Genomic DNA, 15,230 nt, shown 5'->3' with positions numbered 1-15,230 from the left:
CCCGCCACGCCCCGTGTCCCTCAGACCAACCTCCCCTCTCCCCCGACCTCCCCTTCCCGCTTCCCTAACACCCGCCAGGCCCCGTGTCCCTCAGACCAACCTCCCCTCTCCCCCACCTCCCCTTCCCGCTTCCCTAACACCCGCCACGCCCCGTGTCCCTCAGACCAACCTCCCCTCTCCCCCGACCTCCCCTCTTCCCCGACCTCCCCTCTCTCCGGCTGTCCCTCAGACCAACCTCCCCTCTCCCCCGACCTCCTCTTCCCGCTTCCCTACCCCCCGCCACGCCCCGTGTCCCTCAGACCAACCTCCCCTCTCCCCCACCTCCCCTTCCCGCTTCCCTACCCCACCCCCGCACAACCCGTGTACCTCAGGCCGACCTTCCCTCCCCCCCACCCCCAACCGTCCCGCGTCCTGGTTGGCCTGAGAGTTCCTCAGGCTGACCTCTCCTGGCTTCCCTCAGGCCGACCTCCTCACTTCCTGCAACTCTTTTACTCAAAGGCAGTCTTTTTCCTCAGGCCTTCTATGGCCATGAATTTCTGGCACCGCCCCCCACACCCCCACAAACACGCTTCCACTCCTGCCTTCCTGACCTCTTCCTCCTCGCACAGGGCTCTGGCATGCGGCGTATTTTCCTCACGAGCTTATTTGTTGTCTGATGCCCCCGCTGCACGGAAACTCCAATGATGAAGGGCCTTTAATATGGGTTTCTCCAGTGTGGCGGCCCCCATGCCTCGGTTGCTGGCATGAGGCGGTCACTGGATAGACACCTGCTGAGTGAGGCACAAGCACTCAGCACTCGACACAGGCGAGGTTAAGAGAATTGCCAGAGAGCCAGTGCGAAGCGCCACAGAAAGGGATCCGAACACCCAGAGAAAGGGGCAATTTCTTAACAAAGCCGAAGCCACAACACTGGTCCAAATCCTTTTTTTTTTTTTTTTTCTTTTTTGGATTAGGTAGATTCACAGTTTTATCTCATCTATAAAAAACAGAGTTCCAGTGTTATTTAAATGATTCCAAACCAAAGACATTTTAACTCTTCATTTTACAAAATCAGAATAAAAACTCTAGATAAAATAGCAATAGAAGGAAACTATTTAGCTACCACAATCATATAATAAATTGTTCAAAATTATAAGATGGAACAGGCAGGGTGGCTCACACCTGTAATCTCAGCACTTTGGGAGGCCGAAGTGCGTAGATCACCTGAGGTCAGGAGTTAGAGAACAGTCGGGCCAAAATGGTGAAACCCTGTCTCTCCTAAAAATACAAAAAATTAGCTGGGCGGCTGGTGCGCGCCTGTAATCCCAGCTACTCGGGAGGCTGAGGCAGGAGAATCACTAGAACCTGGGAGATGGAGGTTGCAGTGAGCTGAGATTGCGCCATTGAACTCCAACCCGGGCAACAAAAGTGAAATTTTTGTGTCAAAAAAAAATTAATTAAATAAAATAAAATTATAAGACGATAAAACATTCAGATCTATGATATACATTGGTATCTCATTATTGTCAAAATAAATACAAAATAATTTACAAACAAACCCAATAGAAAATTGTATAACATATAAGAGTAACCAAAGGCCAAGTCCAGACGGGGAACAAACATTTAGAAAGAGGGCCAGCATCACGGACAGTAGGAGAAAGGAAAATTGTAGTGCCAAAGAAATATTACTCTACGCTCATCAAATTGGCCTCAAACTGGGAAAAATCAAAAGGAGCCATCACATAGCACTGCATGAGGGCGAAGTTAAGTCTGTACTGTGGATGGAATGTGGGGTCGCACAGAACTCTGAACAGTACAACACCCTCACCCTCAGCACCTGCTCCTGGGAATCTGCCCCACAGAGAAAAGCACTAGTGAGGAAGGACAGCCATTCTCAAGGACTTGGGACAGTATTTTTCATAGTGAGATAAAAGCACTAGAAATGAATGGCCATCAGCAGACGATCAAAAGACGAGCAACTGAACAACTCCAGTGACTCCACATCAGCAACGCTATGTAGCCCCCAACAAGAGGGGGCTAGAATCAGACAAACTGATTAGGAGCGGTTTAGGACAGGGATTGATGAGACAAGTTTATATGAAATCATTTTTGTAACAGGAGAAGACTCCAAAACTCTACATGCATACTTGTGTGTGGATGTATGAGTGTTTGTGTGTATTATCTGAGATGAGCATGGAGAAATAGGGAAGGGTACGTTCAAAGTTGTTAACAGGAGTTTCCTAGTGCTGAGCGAGGACAGAAAAGGTCCAGTTTAAGTGTATGTGTGTGTACACGTGAGTGTGTGTGTTTCCGGTTTTATTCAAGAGTTCTGTCTCATACATGTAACAATATAATGGGAGGCATCTTCTAAATCTGGTCCACTCACAGACTGCCGTACAGTAAGGAAGTCCAGGCTGGATCTCCTGCAGAGAGACTTGGTGTCTCAAAATGAAGCAATGTCCAGGCACTTCTGGAACCAGAGTCTGGTACCAGAGAGGAAAGGAACCGACACAGCTCTGTTGGATAAATTAACCAGAATGTTCCTTGTACTGTTTGAGAGGTAGGGGATAACACAAGGGTCTCAGAGGTAGCAGGTCCAGAAAGTGGAAAACAGACAGGGGCTGAAGAGAGAGGTGGCCCTGCAGAGTCCTCCAGCCTTGGGATATGGCTAAGGGTCCTATGTCCACATGGGGGTCACAAAGCCAGGAGCAGCAAACTGTCTGAAAGGAGCCTGCAGACGTTTGGGCAAGAAGGGGTCTCCAACAGTGGCTGGGCAGCAGGGGAAGTGGAGCACGCACCCCAGGTCCAGCTCAAGCCTGGCAGAGCCGGAGGGATGCCCTGAGACTCACCAACAGCACAGAGATCTGCAAACCGGTCCTCCCCCTCCTCTGCGTGGATCAGGTCATTTCTGCTCTTCTTCGTGGCCGCTCTCTTCAGCACTGCTTTAAACAAAGGATGGGAGAGACTGCCTGAGCTGCAGCCCTCAGGCCACCTGCCTCAGCGGGGCATGGGATCACTCTCCCACTGAGACCAGCGACCTCTCCTGAACTCCTGTCCTGAACTGGGGCTGAGCCTCAGACTGGGTGATTCTGGGCCCCCTTGGGTCCCTCTCAGTCCCCAGAGTTGAAGAGACAAGGAATTTTGAGGGTGAGGGGTCCCCACTTTCCCTTCCTTCCAAAATGAGGCCAGTGGGGAGGCCTGGCCACCAGGGAAACCAGGAAATGTCCATCTGGGGCAAGGCCAGGACTACAACGGGGACAGCACAGACCTGCTCAGAGCCACAGGCATGGGGCTGGCTGAGACTGCCACAGATGTGTCCATGCCGTCTGGCCCTGACCTGAGCGGTGAGTGTGCAAAGAGGGCAGCCTTCCTGCTGCTGCAGCTATGCTGGTAACCAGTGGCAGCAATCACAGCAATGGGGCCCAGGCTCCCTCTCGTGGCCCCAGGTTGTGCCATGAGCCTTCCCATGGTCTCTGGGAGCAGCAGCACCCCAAGCCCTGGGGATAGACACAGCTCAGTTTAAACCTGCAATGTGGGCCTGTGTCAGGTGCCCAGGGTCAGACACCATGGCCCTCGTCTGTGTTCATGTGATGGCTGTGTAGGTGCCTGGCACTGCAGAGAGCACCTCGCGTGAAACATGCAGGCAGGCACATGTCACCACCCACGGAGGGCACACGGCCACCAGAGCTCTCCGCCACACCGGAGTGCCAGCGAGTGCCACCTACCGTCCAAAGGGGACTTCTCCTCTGCATTCCTGTCCTCCTCAGCCAGCATGACTTCCTCTGCAAGGGGAACACAGCCTCAGGTCAGAGCCCTCCTGACCCCAGGAATGTCCCAGGACAGAGGCACATCTCTGTCTGGAAGGCTCTGCCTTCTCAGCTCTTTTTTTTTTTTTTTTTTTTGAGGCGGAGTCTCGCTCGCTCTGTCGCCCAGGCTGGAGTGCAGTGGCGTGATCTCCACTCACTGCAAGCTCCGCCTCCCGGGTTCACGCCATTCTCCTGCCTCAGCCTCCCGAGTAGCTGGGACTACAGGCGCCTGCCACCTCGCCCAGCTAGTTTTTTGTATTTTTTAGTAGAGACGGGGTTTCACTGTGTTAGCCAGGATGGTCTCGATCTCCTGACCTCGTGATCAGCCCGTCTCGCTCTGTCGCCCAGGCTGGAGTGCAGTGGCGCGATCTCCACTCACTGCAAGCTCCGCCTCCCGGGTTCACGCCATTCTCCTGCCTCAGCCTCCTGTGTAGCTGGGACTATGGACGCCTGCCACCGCACCTGGCTAATTTTTGTATTTTTGGTAGAGACAGGGTTTCACGGTTAGCCAGGATGGTCTCGATCTCCTGACCTCATGATCCACCCGTCTCGGCCTCCCAAAGTGCTGCGATTACAGGCGTGAGCCACCGCGCCGAGCCCTTTTTTTTTTTTTTTTTTTTTTTTTTTTGAGACAGAGTCTCGCTCTGTTGCCCAGGCTGGAGTACAATGGCGCAATCTTGGCTCACTGCAACCTCCACCTTCCAGGTTCAAGCAATTCTCCTGCCTCAGCTTCCCAAGTAGCTGGGATTACAGGCGCCCGCCACCACACCTGGCTAACTTTTGTATTTTTTGTAGAGACGGGGTTTCACCATGTTGGCCAGGATGGTCTCGAACTCCTGACCTCAGGTGATCCGCCCGCCTCAGCCTCCCAACGTGCTGGGATTACAGGCGTGAGCCACTGCACCTGGCTGCCTTATCAGCTCTTACGCTTCCAGATGCCAGCAGGGCCCACGACTGAGCTTTTTCTACTGGGACAGACAGTGTCCTGTGAAGAGGACTCAGCCGCCTTGTGTCTGCCCGTCCCTACCCACACATCATCTCCCTGAGAACAGCTGTGCCACAAGCGAGTTCGTCTCTCAGGAGCCACTTGGGAAACCTTAGGAAGTGGGAGTGGATGCCCCATGTGGAGGGAAGAGCCCTGGCCTGGGGCGAGGGGAGGGAGTCCAGGCTTGACAAAGCCCAGAGTCAGGGCACAGAAGGGACTTGGCTGAGACTAATGGGGAGAGACCAGCTTTAGGCTGGGCCATGGCAGAGTCCTCCATTTAAAAGGCCACTGTCCTCAGAGCCATATGGCTGCCTGGTGCCAGGCCCCCGGGTGAGCTAGAGAGAAATCCCTTCTCACTCTGCTCACTACAAAGCCCCTCCAGGCTCTACCCGACAGCCAGGGCACCCGAGCTGGCAGCAGAGCAGAACTGGGGACAGAGAACTAACAGTGGCCGGTCAGGAGTGCAGTGGCTCCCACGGGCCCTCACCCGCCTTGAAGATCCACTCCAGGTACCCGTTGAGCTCTCGCTCAATCTGCTGCTGCCGGCGCAGCTTCAGGAAGGCACGGCGGTTCTCCACTCTCTCTCGCTCCTTGGCAAACTCCCTACCATGCAGGGGCCAGAAAAGCAAGATCAGGTGAGTGCAAGCCCCACAGGTGTGCAGCCCCAGAGACAAAAAGGACCAGGGAAAGCCCGGGACAGGACACGCAGGCTGCAGGCTGCCGCTTCAGGCAGGCCCCTGCCACCCCGGCCTCTTCTAACCTGAGCACTCCAGAGCACCATGCAGCTCCCTGTGCACCCAGAGAGCCTCCATGAGCAGCCCAGGTAGCCCTCCGTCATCAGACTCCTGTGGCACTTAGGGACAGTGCCTTGGTCCCCAGAGGGGCAGTTCTAGAGAGCAGGGACAATTTCACAGCCCCTGCCTACAGCAGCCTAGGCACGCGCCTCCTCCCTCCCCCCTCCGCCAGGCTCTGTTATCTGCTGTCCTCCAGAGAGGTCCTGGCAAGAATTCTCCAGAGGAGAACATTCACTTTGCTTCCTCTGTTGGTTCAGATGCAAAGCCTCTGAGGGAAGGAGGAGGGACAGACAGGGACAGACTGGACAGACAGGGACAGACTGGACAGACAGGGACAGGGAAGAAGGGACTGGGTCGGGGCAGGCCAGAGGCGGAAGGAAAATACCGCAGAGTCCACACAGACTCCTCAACCAAGCCTCTGAGGCTCACAGTGAGCAGGAGAGGAGACCTTCTGTCATTGGCCCCCGACATCTAACCCCAGCCCCGCCTGAGCCTTTACAGCCATCATGGTGACCAGCAGAGAACATGTGCCCTTCCAGCTCAGCACCCCCCCACCCGAGCCCCAGACTCCCGGTCAAGCTTTAAGGCTCACAGTGCCGGAAGTAAGCCATTCTCTCTCTCTCTCTCTCTCTCTCTCTCTCTCTCTCATACACACACACACACACACACACACACACACACACAGCTTCTGGGCTTGGTGGAGTGGGTGTGGCAGGCATAAGTCCCAGCACACACAGCCCCAGCGCAACAGTCCCTGGCTCTGACCACCACTGACCCCGGGCGCAGGGCCAGTGTCTGCTAGGCACTGAGCTGCTACAGCCCAGGCAGTGCAAGGTGACCGGGCCTGCCCAGGTGCACCCTCCCATCTGGGCATCCCAAGTCCCAAATCTACAGGAAGGCAGGGTCCACTGTGGCCTCCCCACCCAGGCCAATCCCATGCCCTGAGAACGAGAGGGCCTGGGGGACAGGGAAAGGGCAAGGACATCACTGCTTGAACGGATCTGAGAGCTACCAGCAGCAGCTCCCCACCCCCGCAGTCTGCCCCCTCCCCGGAGCAGCTGCTTCTCATGCAGTGGCCGGCAGCAGGGCCGGCCCTCCCTGAGCTTCTGTCCTCGCTGGGTGAGAAGGGGCAGGACGGGGGCCACCTGTTCTGCTTCTCTGGGATGCGGTGAGGATGGGAGCTCTGGAAATGGAGAGAGAGAGGCCGAATTGGCCCCAAGCTGGCCCCCCCTGCAGCTCTTGTCCAGACATGGCAGAGCTGTGGCTTTTCCCACAGAGCAAGGCTGGGAAGGTGGCCTCTCACCACTGCCACCCCAGGGTGCAGGACCCACATGGGGGGCACTGGTCCCTGGCTTGGGGGCCCTCTGCTGGGCCTGCGGGCCTGAGGGAGGGTTCAGCTGGGCTGGTTGGAGGACCATCACATATCCCATTCTCCCCAGAGGCTGAGATCCTCATAGTGGGGAAGGAGCTGGAAAGACCATGCAGGCCCTGCCTTGGGCCTCCCCTCCAGCCCCTCAGGCTGTTCTGCACATTCCCTAGAGGGACGCAGCAGGAAGCCCTGAGCAGGCTGCCCTCCTGCCTCCCCTTGAACCCACCTATGCTCCTGCCAGGCTTCCCACCAGGCAGCGTTCTCAGCGCCCTCAGCACCAGGCACAGCCCAGGCACCTCACAAGCCTGGCTGCTGCCAGCCCCCTGCCAGCCCCTGTGCCCTCTCCCCACCACACCCTCTGACTCCAGCTCCAAGCACCTCCGCTACACACAGGCCACAACCCTCTGTCCACTGTGCCTCCACCCGAGCTGCTCTCTCCCTGGAAGACCCTCCTCCTTCCTGAGCCTGCTCATTTCCAGTCCCCCAGTTGGGTCTCAGCTGAGATGTCCTTCCCCTGGTGCCTCCTCCAAGCCCCAAGCCTCCGCCGGCTACCCCGCCAGGCTAGGAGTTCTGTTGCCATCCCCTGAGCTTGCTGGTTCCCATGGAGACTCTTGGAGAGCCCTGCTAGTGACAATCACACCCCTTACAGGGCAGGGCCAAAACCAAGGGCACGATCTCCCTCCAGAGCCCGGAGGCCTCGGCTCCAGCCACCCCACTGTGTGGCTGCTCCTGTCCTGATCAGCATGGCAGCAACTCCCAGGTTCTCCAGGCTCATCCCCAGCCCAGCTCGGAGCCCTGGGCCTGAGCAGGGATCACAGGGAGGACAGAGGGGAGATGTGCTCCTCCAGCCTCACAGGGGAGCTGAGGCCAAGGTGGGAGCGGGGAGCCAGGCAGGCCTGATGCCCTCCACCTCCTTCCTAGCACAACTCCTCACTCTGTGGTAGGGCAGGAGCCCCAACTACCAACCCCAGTCAGGCCCCATACATGGCACCTCTTCAGTGCTCAGCCCCAGGGTGGGACAGGAAGGTGCTGTGTGCCCACAGGCCCACCTGGCCATGCCCGCCTACCACATCCCACTCACAGAGAGAACTCTTTCTCCACCTTCTCCAGGATGGACCCCCAGCCCTGAGCCCTCTCTCTCACCCTCCCCTGGAGTAGCTTGGCACAAAGAGGTGACCTGAGAGGAGGTGCACGCCAGCGGTCAGGGCCAGGGTAGCGAGCCCAGAGGTGACTGTGCAGAGATCACGGCGCCCCCAGTCATTCCTCACCACAGTAACAGAGGGGCTCTCTGTGGCCACAGAGGCTCCTTGGAAACCCTGTCCCAGACCACGCCTCCATCTACCAAGACTACACTTCCCATCACAGACCAACCTCCGGTTACAGACCACACCTCCTATTCCAGACCACACGCACCTCCTATCTACCCATAGACCACACCTCCCATCTACCCACAGACCACACCTCCCATCTACCCAGGCCACACCTCCCATCATAGACCACACCTCCCATTCCAGACCACACGCACCTCCTATCTACCCATAGACCACACCTCCCATCTACCCAGGCCACACCTCCCATCATAGACCACACCTCCCATCATAGACCACACCTCCCATTCCAGACCACACACACCTCCTGTCTACCCATAGACCACACCTCCCATCTACCCAGGCCACACCTCCCATCATAGACCACACCTCCCATTCCAGACCACACCTCCTGTCTATCCAGGCCACACCTCCCATCACAGACTACACCTCCCACCACAGACCACACCTCCCATCTACCCATAGACCACACCTCCCATCCACCCAGACCAACCTCCCATTCCAGAACACACCTCCCATTCGAGACCACACCTCCCACCACAGAACATACCTCCCATTCCAGACCACACCTCCCATCACAGACCACACCTCCCATTCCAGACCACACCTCCCATTCCAGACTATACCTCCCATCTACCCATAGACCACACCTCTCATCTACCCAGGCCACACCTCCCATCACAGACCACACCTCCCATTCCAGACCACACCTCCCATTCCAGACTATACCTCCCATCTACCCATAGACCACACCTCTCATCTACCCAGGCCACACCTCCCATCACAGACCACACCTCCCATTCCAGACCACACCTCCCATCTACCCAGGCCACACCTCCCATTCCAGACCACACCTCCCATCACAGACCACACTTCCCATTCCAGACCACACCTCCCATCCCAGACCACACCTCCCATCCCAGACCACACCTCCCATCCCAGACCATACGTCCCATTCCAGACCACACCTCCCATCTACCCAGGCCACACCTCCCATTCCAGACCACACCTCCCATCACAGACCACACCTCCCATCACAGACCCCACACTTCCCATCACAGACCACACCTCCCATCCCAGACCACACCTCCCACCTACCCACAGACCACACCTCCTGTCTACCCAGGCCACACCTCCCATCACAGACCACACCTCCCATCACACATCACACCTCCCATTCCAGACCACACCTCCCATCTACCCATAGACCACACCTCCCGTCTACCCAGGCCACACCTCCCATCACAGACCACACCTCCTGTCTGGCCAGATGAGTAGCAGCAGCTGCTCCCCCATGGCAGAGACCACCGAAAGGCCAAGAGTATTATAGAGGTAAGGGGCTGAGGGGCTCATCAAGGACAGGTCAGGATGGTGGCACAAAGGAAGGGCTGCCAGAACATAGAACACCAGGAGCAACCACCACAGAGGGCACCCATGGGCCAGGCCCCCACCCCAAGTGTCACGTGTGCCCCTGTTGACCCCTCAGCTGAGAACACAGAGGGCACCTGCACATCCCCCACATGGTCTCTCACCCCGACAGCACGCCCAGCACCAGGTTGAGCATGAAGAAGGAGCCGATGATGATGAGAGGGATGAAGTAGAGCCAGTTCCAGGTGTTGCCGGCCGCATCGTTTGTCTGGAAGCAAAGAGAGGGAGATGAGGAAGAACAGACAAAACACACAGTCCCGGCCACAGAAGCATCCCCGGCCCCCAACAGGCCTCCTTCTCAGAAGCATACACCTGGTAGGGTCCAGGCCATGGAGAGGCCAGTCAGGAGGAAGTTCAAGCATGGGGCTGGAGTCCAGGCAGCACCCACAGGCAGACGTGCCCTTGCTGGCAGAGTTCTCTCTGGACTGCAGCTCCCAGAGGACCCGGGACACTCCGTGCTGCCAGCCACCACCTGGCAACACTCAAAAGCCAAGCAGTAGGCCCAGTGAGCCAAGGCTGTATGGATGCCCCGAGGTGGCATGAGCACCCAACCTCTGCCATACACCTCCCTGGCTCCCAGACATCCCTGGGCAGTTCCAAAGCTATGTCCTCCTGAAGGGGGCCCACAGGCCCAAGTCCACATCAGACCCGTCTGCAGCGGCTCCCACAGCTGAGCGGCAACAGTGGACCCATCGCATTTTCAATCTCACCACACGCCTGGCCTGAGACAGCGCCCAGTACTCAGGCATGATCTGAATAGCGGAAAGCAAAGAGGGACCTTCTTTCCCAGATCTTTTGCTTTTTATAGCACAGCCCGCAAAAGGGTGCGCTCCTTTGAACCCAATTTAATCCCATAGTTGTTTTGTTTTCTGCATTTTATGTGGCTAAGGGGTGTAGAGAAAGCACCAGCAAAAGCCAGGCCAGCTCTCCCTAACCGAGCCAGCCTAGCGCATGCCACAGAAAACACGGCTCTTTCTTCTGCGAGTCTGGTGCTGGAGAGAAACCAGGAGGGCGGTGGGTGCCAAGGGAGGCAGCCCCTAGTCCCGTTCCCGGACACCTCTCCTCAGAGGCAGTTCACAAGACATGGGACGGGGCTCCACCAAGACAGAGGCAGGAGGACAGTCGGGCGCTGCCCTGCAGCGGGCACTGATCTCCAGGTGCTGCTGTTGGCATTCCTGCCCTCCAGTATCTGCCAGCCTGGCGGATTTGCAGCCTCCACCCCTGCATGGACTGAAGGTCGTGGTTCCTGACCCTCAGACACTGATTCCAGGCTGGCCCCTGAGATTCCTGGATCCGAACCTAGAAGTGACTTTCAGAACCCCAGCTCCCACTGCAGTTCATGGTCCTAGACCACACCTCTGTCCAGACTCACATGCAGCTCAGACCTGTGGATTGGGGGCCACCGAAGCCACCAACTTCCCACAAGCCTGCCCTTCCTTCTTGAGAGAAAGCAGATGTCATTGCTGTAGCCTCAGCCCCTCTCACCTACTCAGCCCCTCTCAAGTACTCGGCTCCCACAATTTCCCTCCCTAGTGAAGTGGTCCCATCAGTAGCCAACTGGCCCTAATTCCTCTCATCTTAAAAAACAGGACTGCCACTTCTGCGAAGATGGAGCCAACATACTCTGCCATACTGTTCCCACTAAGCGGAATTAACATACTGAAAATTATGCATAAAGCAAACACAGAATGACTCTGAAAAGCGGAGAAAATAGGGCAGACTAGCTAAGACCCCAGGATATAAGGTGCGTTTCCGGGACTTTCTTCTTGCCTCCTCTATCCCACATTTGGAGCTGATGAAGCCTAAAACTTGGAAATGCCCAAGGGGCACAGACAACAAAAAAAAGCACCAGCAAAAGCCAGCTCTCCCTAACCAAGGCAGCCTAGCACACGCCGCAGAAAACATGGGGTCCGTCTCCATCCCTCCCTTCCAGCAAAGACCCAGGAGAGCACCTAGACTGCAATGAGGCATCCAAATCCCCTCACCCTCCACGGGGTGCTGTCAGAGAAAGCCAAGCAGGAGGTGGAACTTTCCTCCTCGGCAGTGGTTATCACGGCCCCCCAGCCCCAGCCCACCTCCGTGGTACTGAGGAAGACCACCCGGGACACCTCGACTTCCATTTACACAGGCAGTAGGGGCACCCCCTGCTGCTAGGGAGCTATCAGAAGGGCCTTGTGGAGTCAGGACTTTTACCACCATCCAGCAGTCACGAAGGCACCCACCCACATAGTGTGCAGAAACCACGTGGAGAACAAGAACAAGGCACCTCTAAGCCTCCCGGCCAGGGAAGTTCCCTTGAGGCACGCTGGGGAGCCAGACCTGCCGCCCCTGCCCAGGAGGAAGGAGAATGCTCCACCATAGTCAACAGAGGCCAAGCGGGCAACCTAGGCTTCTGCACTCACCTGCAACAAGACAGCAGCCCCCCTCCTTCCCCGACAGCCAACGCAGAATGCTTCACTGAGATCCCAGGTCCCAGCCGGAAGGCCAAAAATGGCCAGTTTTCAACTGAAACTCACTTCTTATACTAAGAACCAGGAAGAGCACAAATTTCTTAGATGCTGTGATGGTTAATTTTGTGTCAGCTTAGCTGGGCCACGGGGCACTCAGACACCTGGTCAACTACACTTGACAGGATCTTGCAGATACTTCTACAAAGGTGCTCTGAGATACAATTAACACTTTAATCCACAGAGTGAAGACCGCTGCTCTCTGTGACGTGGGTGGGCCTCCCTTGGGTAAAGGAAGAGTCTCCAGCAGATGCTTCTGGATTTCACCTCTGCCAGCCACCGCCATCGGGAACTGCACCATCAACTCTCCCACATGCGGACAGCACCCAAGCCCGCCAGGGAGAACCACAGATGTGGACCTGCCAGCCTCTGTGATCACATGAGCCAGTTAATCATGATAAATCTCCCTCTCCCTCTCCACACACACGCACACACACACACCAGACACATGCACCACACATGACAGACACATGCATACACCACACACACCACACATGACACACACGTATACACCACACACACGCACACCATACACATGCACCACACATGACACACACGTATACACCACACACACGCACACCAGACACATGCACCACACATGACACACACATGCATACACCACACACACCACACATGACACACACGTATACACCACACACACGCACACCAGACACATGCACCACACATGACAGACACATGCATACACCACACACACCACACGACACACACGTATACACCACACACACGCACACCATACACATGCACCACACATGACAGACACATGCATACACCACACACACCACACATGACACACACGTATACACCACACACACACACACCATACACATGCACCACACATGACACACACATGCATACACCACACACACCACACATGACACACACGTATACACCACACACACGCACACCACACACGTGCACCACACATGACACACACGTATACATTGCACACACATGAACACCACACATACCAGACACATACACCATACACACACACTGGACACACAAGCGCACACACCACACACATGCACACCACACACACCACCAACACCAAACACACAATACACACACTACACAACATACATACACCACACACACCAGACACACATACACCACACACAGGACACACAAGCACACACACCACACACATGCATACATACACCACACACACACACCCCACACATACCAGACACACACATACCATACACACTCGACACACAAGCGCACACACCACACACACCAACACTAAACACACACACACTACACACACTACATGCACACCATATGTATACCACACACATAGGACATGCAAGTGCACACATGAGACACACACATGCACCACACACACCACCACCAAACACACACACACCACACACACTACACACACACCATACGTACACCAGACACACATACACCACACACACAGGACATGCAAGTGCACACACCAGACACACACACCACACACCACACACACCACACACATGCATACATACACTACACACACAAACGCATCACACATACCAGACACATACACCATACACACACACTGGACACACAAGCAGACACACCACAAACACCACACGCACACTACACACACCACACACACCACACACCACACACACCACAAAGGACATGCAAATGCACACACCAGACACACACATGCACCCAAACCACACACCCACACACCACACACATACCACACATGCCAGACATGCACACACCACACACATCAGATACACCACACACACACTGGACACACAAGCACACACATAGCCACCACACACATGCACACACCAGACACATACACACGCTACACACATACTACACACCCACACACACACCACACACACACCACACACGTATACACCACACACACAAAACACACATTGAACACCAAACACACACCACACACCACACACATGCATGCCACACAGACCAGACACACACCACAGACACACCACACACACATGCACACCACACACATCAGACACACACCACACAGAGACAAATACACCACATACACACATTGGACACAAGTGCACACACCACACACACACACACACACCACACACATACCACATGCACCAGATATAGGCACACACCACATACACCACACATACTACACACATCACACACACTACATGCACCACATACACCACACACACACTTGCAAACCACACACAACAGACACAACACACACCACACACACACCAAACACATTTCTCCAAAGGTATTTTTTTTTTTATTCTGGGCATGTCCTCAACCTTGGCAAAATAAAATTCTGAATCGATTGAGACTTGTCTCCGATAAGACCAAAGGGAAAATTTAGAGCTAAAAAAAAAAATCAAAAATCTCAATGAAAATGCATAACCAGAGAATGGAGGGGATGTGGAAGGAATCAGTGAACAGTAAGAGAACAAAGAAGAAAAGAATTATCCATTCTGATAAAGAGAGAAAAGTGAACCTCAAAAACCCATGGGACTGTAACAAATGATCTAACATTCATGTCATCAGAGCACCAAAGACAGGTGAAAAAGGACAAAGCTAACAGTATTTACAGAAATACAGCCAGGTGCGGTGGCTCACACCTGTAATCCCAGCACTTCAGGAGGCCGAGACAGGCAGGTCACCTGAGGTCAGGAGTGTGAGACCGGCCTAGTCAACATGGTGAAACCCTGTCTCTACTAAAAATACAAACGTTAGCCAGGTGTGGTGGTGTACGCTTGGAATCCCAGCTACTCTGCAGCCTGAGGCAGGAAAATTGCTTGAGCCTGCGAGGCAGAGTTTGCAGTGAGCTGAGATTGCGCCACTGCACTCCAGCCTGGGTGACAGAGCGAAACTCCATCTCAAAAACAAAAAACAAATGCTGAAAACTTGTCAACTTTAGCAAGAGACACAAACATACAGATTTAAGAAGCTCAGCAAACCCCAGACAAACACATTATAGCCAAACTTCTGAAAACTAGAGAAAGAAAAAAGTCTTGAACGCAGCAGAAAAAAATGATACCTTACCTAT

The 15,230-nt window shown here is 55.1% G+C and overlaps 1 protein-coding gene across 11 annotated transcripts in view; it reads right to left on the bottom strand.

Moving 5' to 3' along the window:
- Nucleotides 1-15,230, bottom strand: part of LOC105472007 (calcium voltage-gated channel subunit alpha1 B) — a 253,579-nt gene that overhangs the window by 167,121 nt on the left and 71,228 nt on the right. For 6 of the 11 annotated variants that reach the window (XM_071078713.1, XM_071078714.1, XM_071078711.1 and 3 more), the window contains 4 exons: nt 9,794-9,897; nt 5,258-5,373; nt 3,705-3,761; nt 2,829-2,921 (listed from right to left, as the gene is read on the bottom strand). In XM_071078713.1, the coding sequence (XP_070934814.1) occupies nt 2,829-2,921; nt 3,705-3,761; nt 5,258-5,373; nt 9,794-9,897 (370 nt within the window). The remainder of the gene's footprint in view (nt 1-2,828; nt 2,922-3,704; nt 3,762-5,257; nt 5,374-9,793; nt 9,898-15,230) is intronic. The other 5 variants (XM_071078712.1, XM_071078723.1, XM_071078716.1 and 2 more) reach the window with 1 other exon arrangement.

The sequence above is a fragment of the Macaca nemestrina genome, chromosome 14 (genome assembly GCF_043159975.1).
Source record: "Macaca nemestrina isolate mMacNem1 chromosome 14, mMacNem.hap1, whole genome shotgun sequence".
NCBI lineage: Eukaryota > Metazoa > Chordata > Mammalia > Primates > Cercopithecidae > Macaca > Macaca nemestrina.
This window is presented reverse-complemented; position numbering and strand designations above follow the sequence as displayed.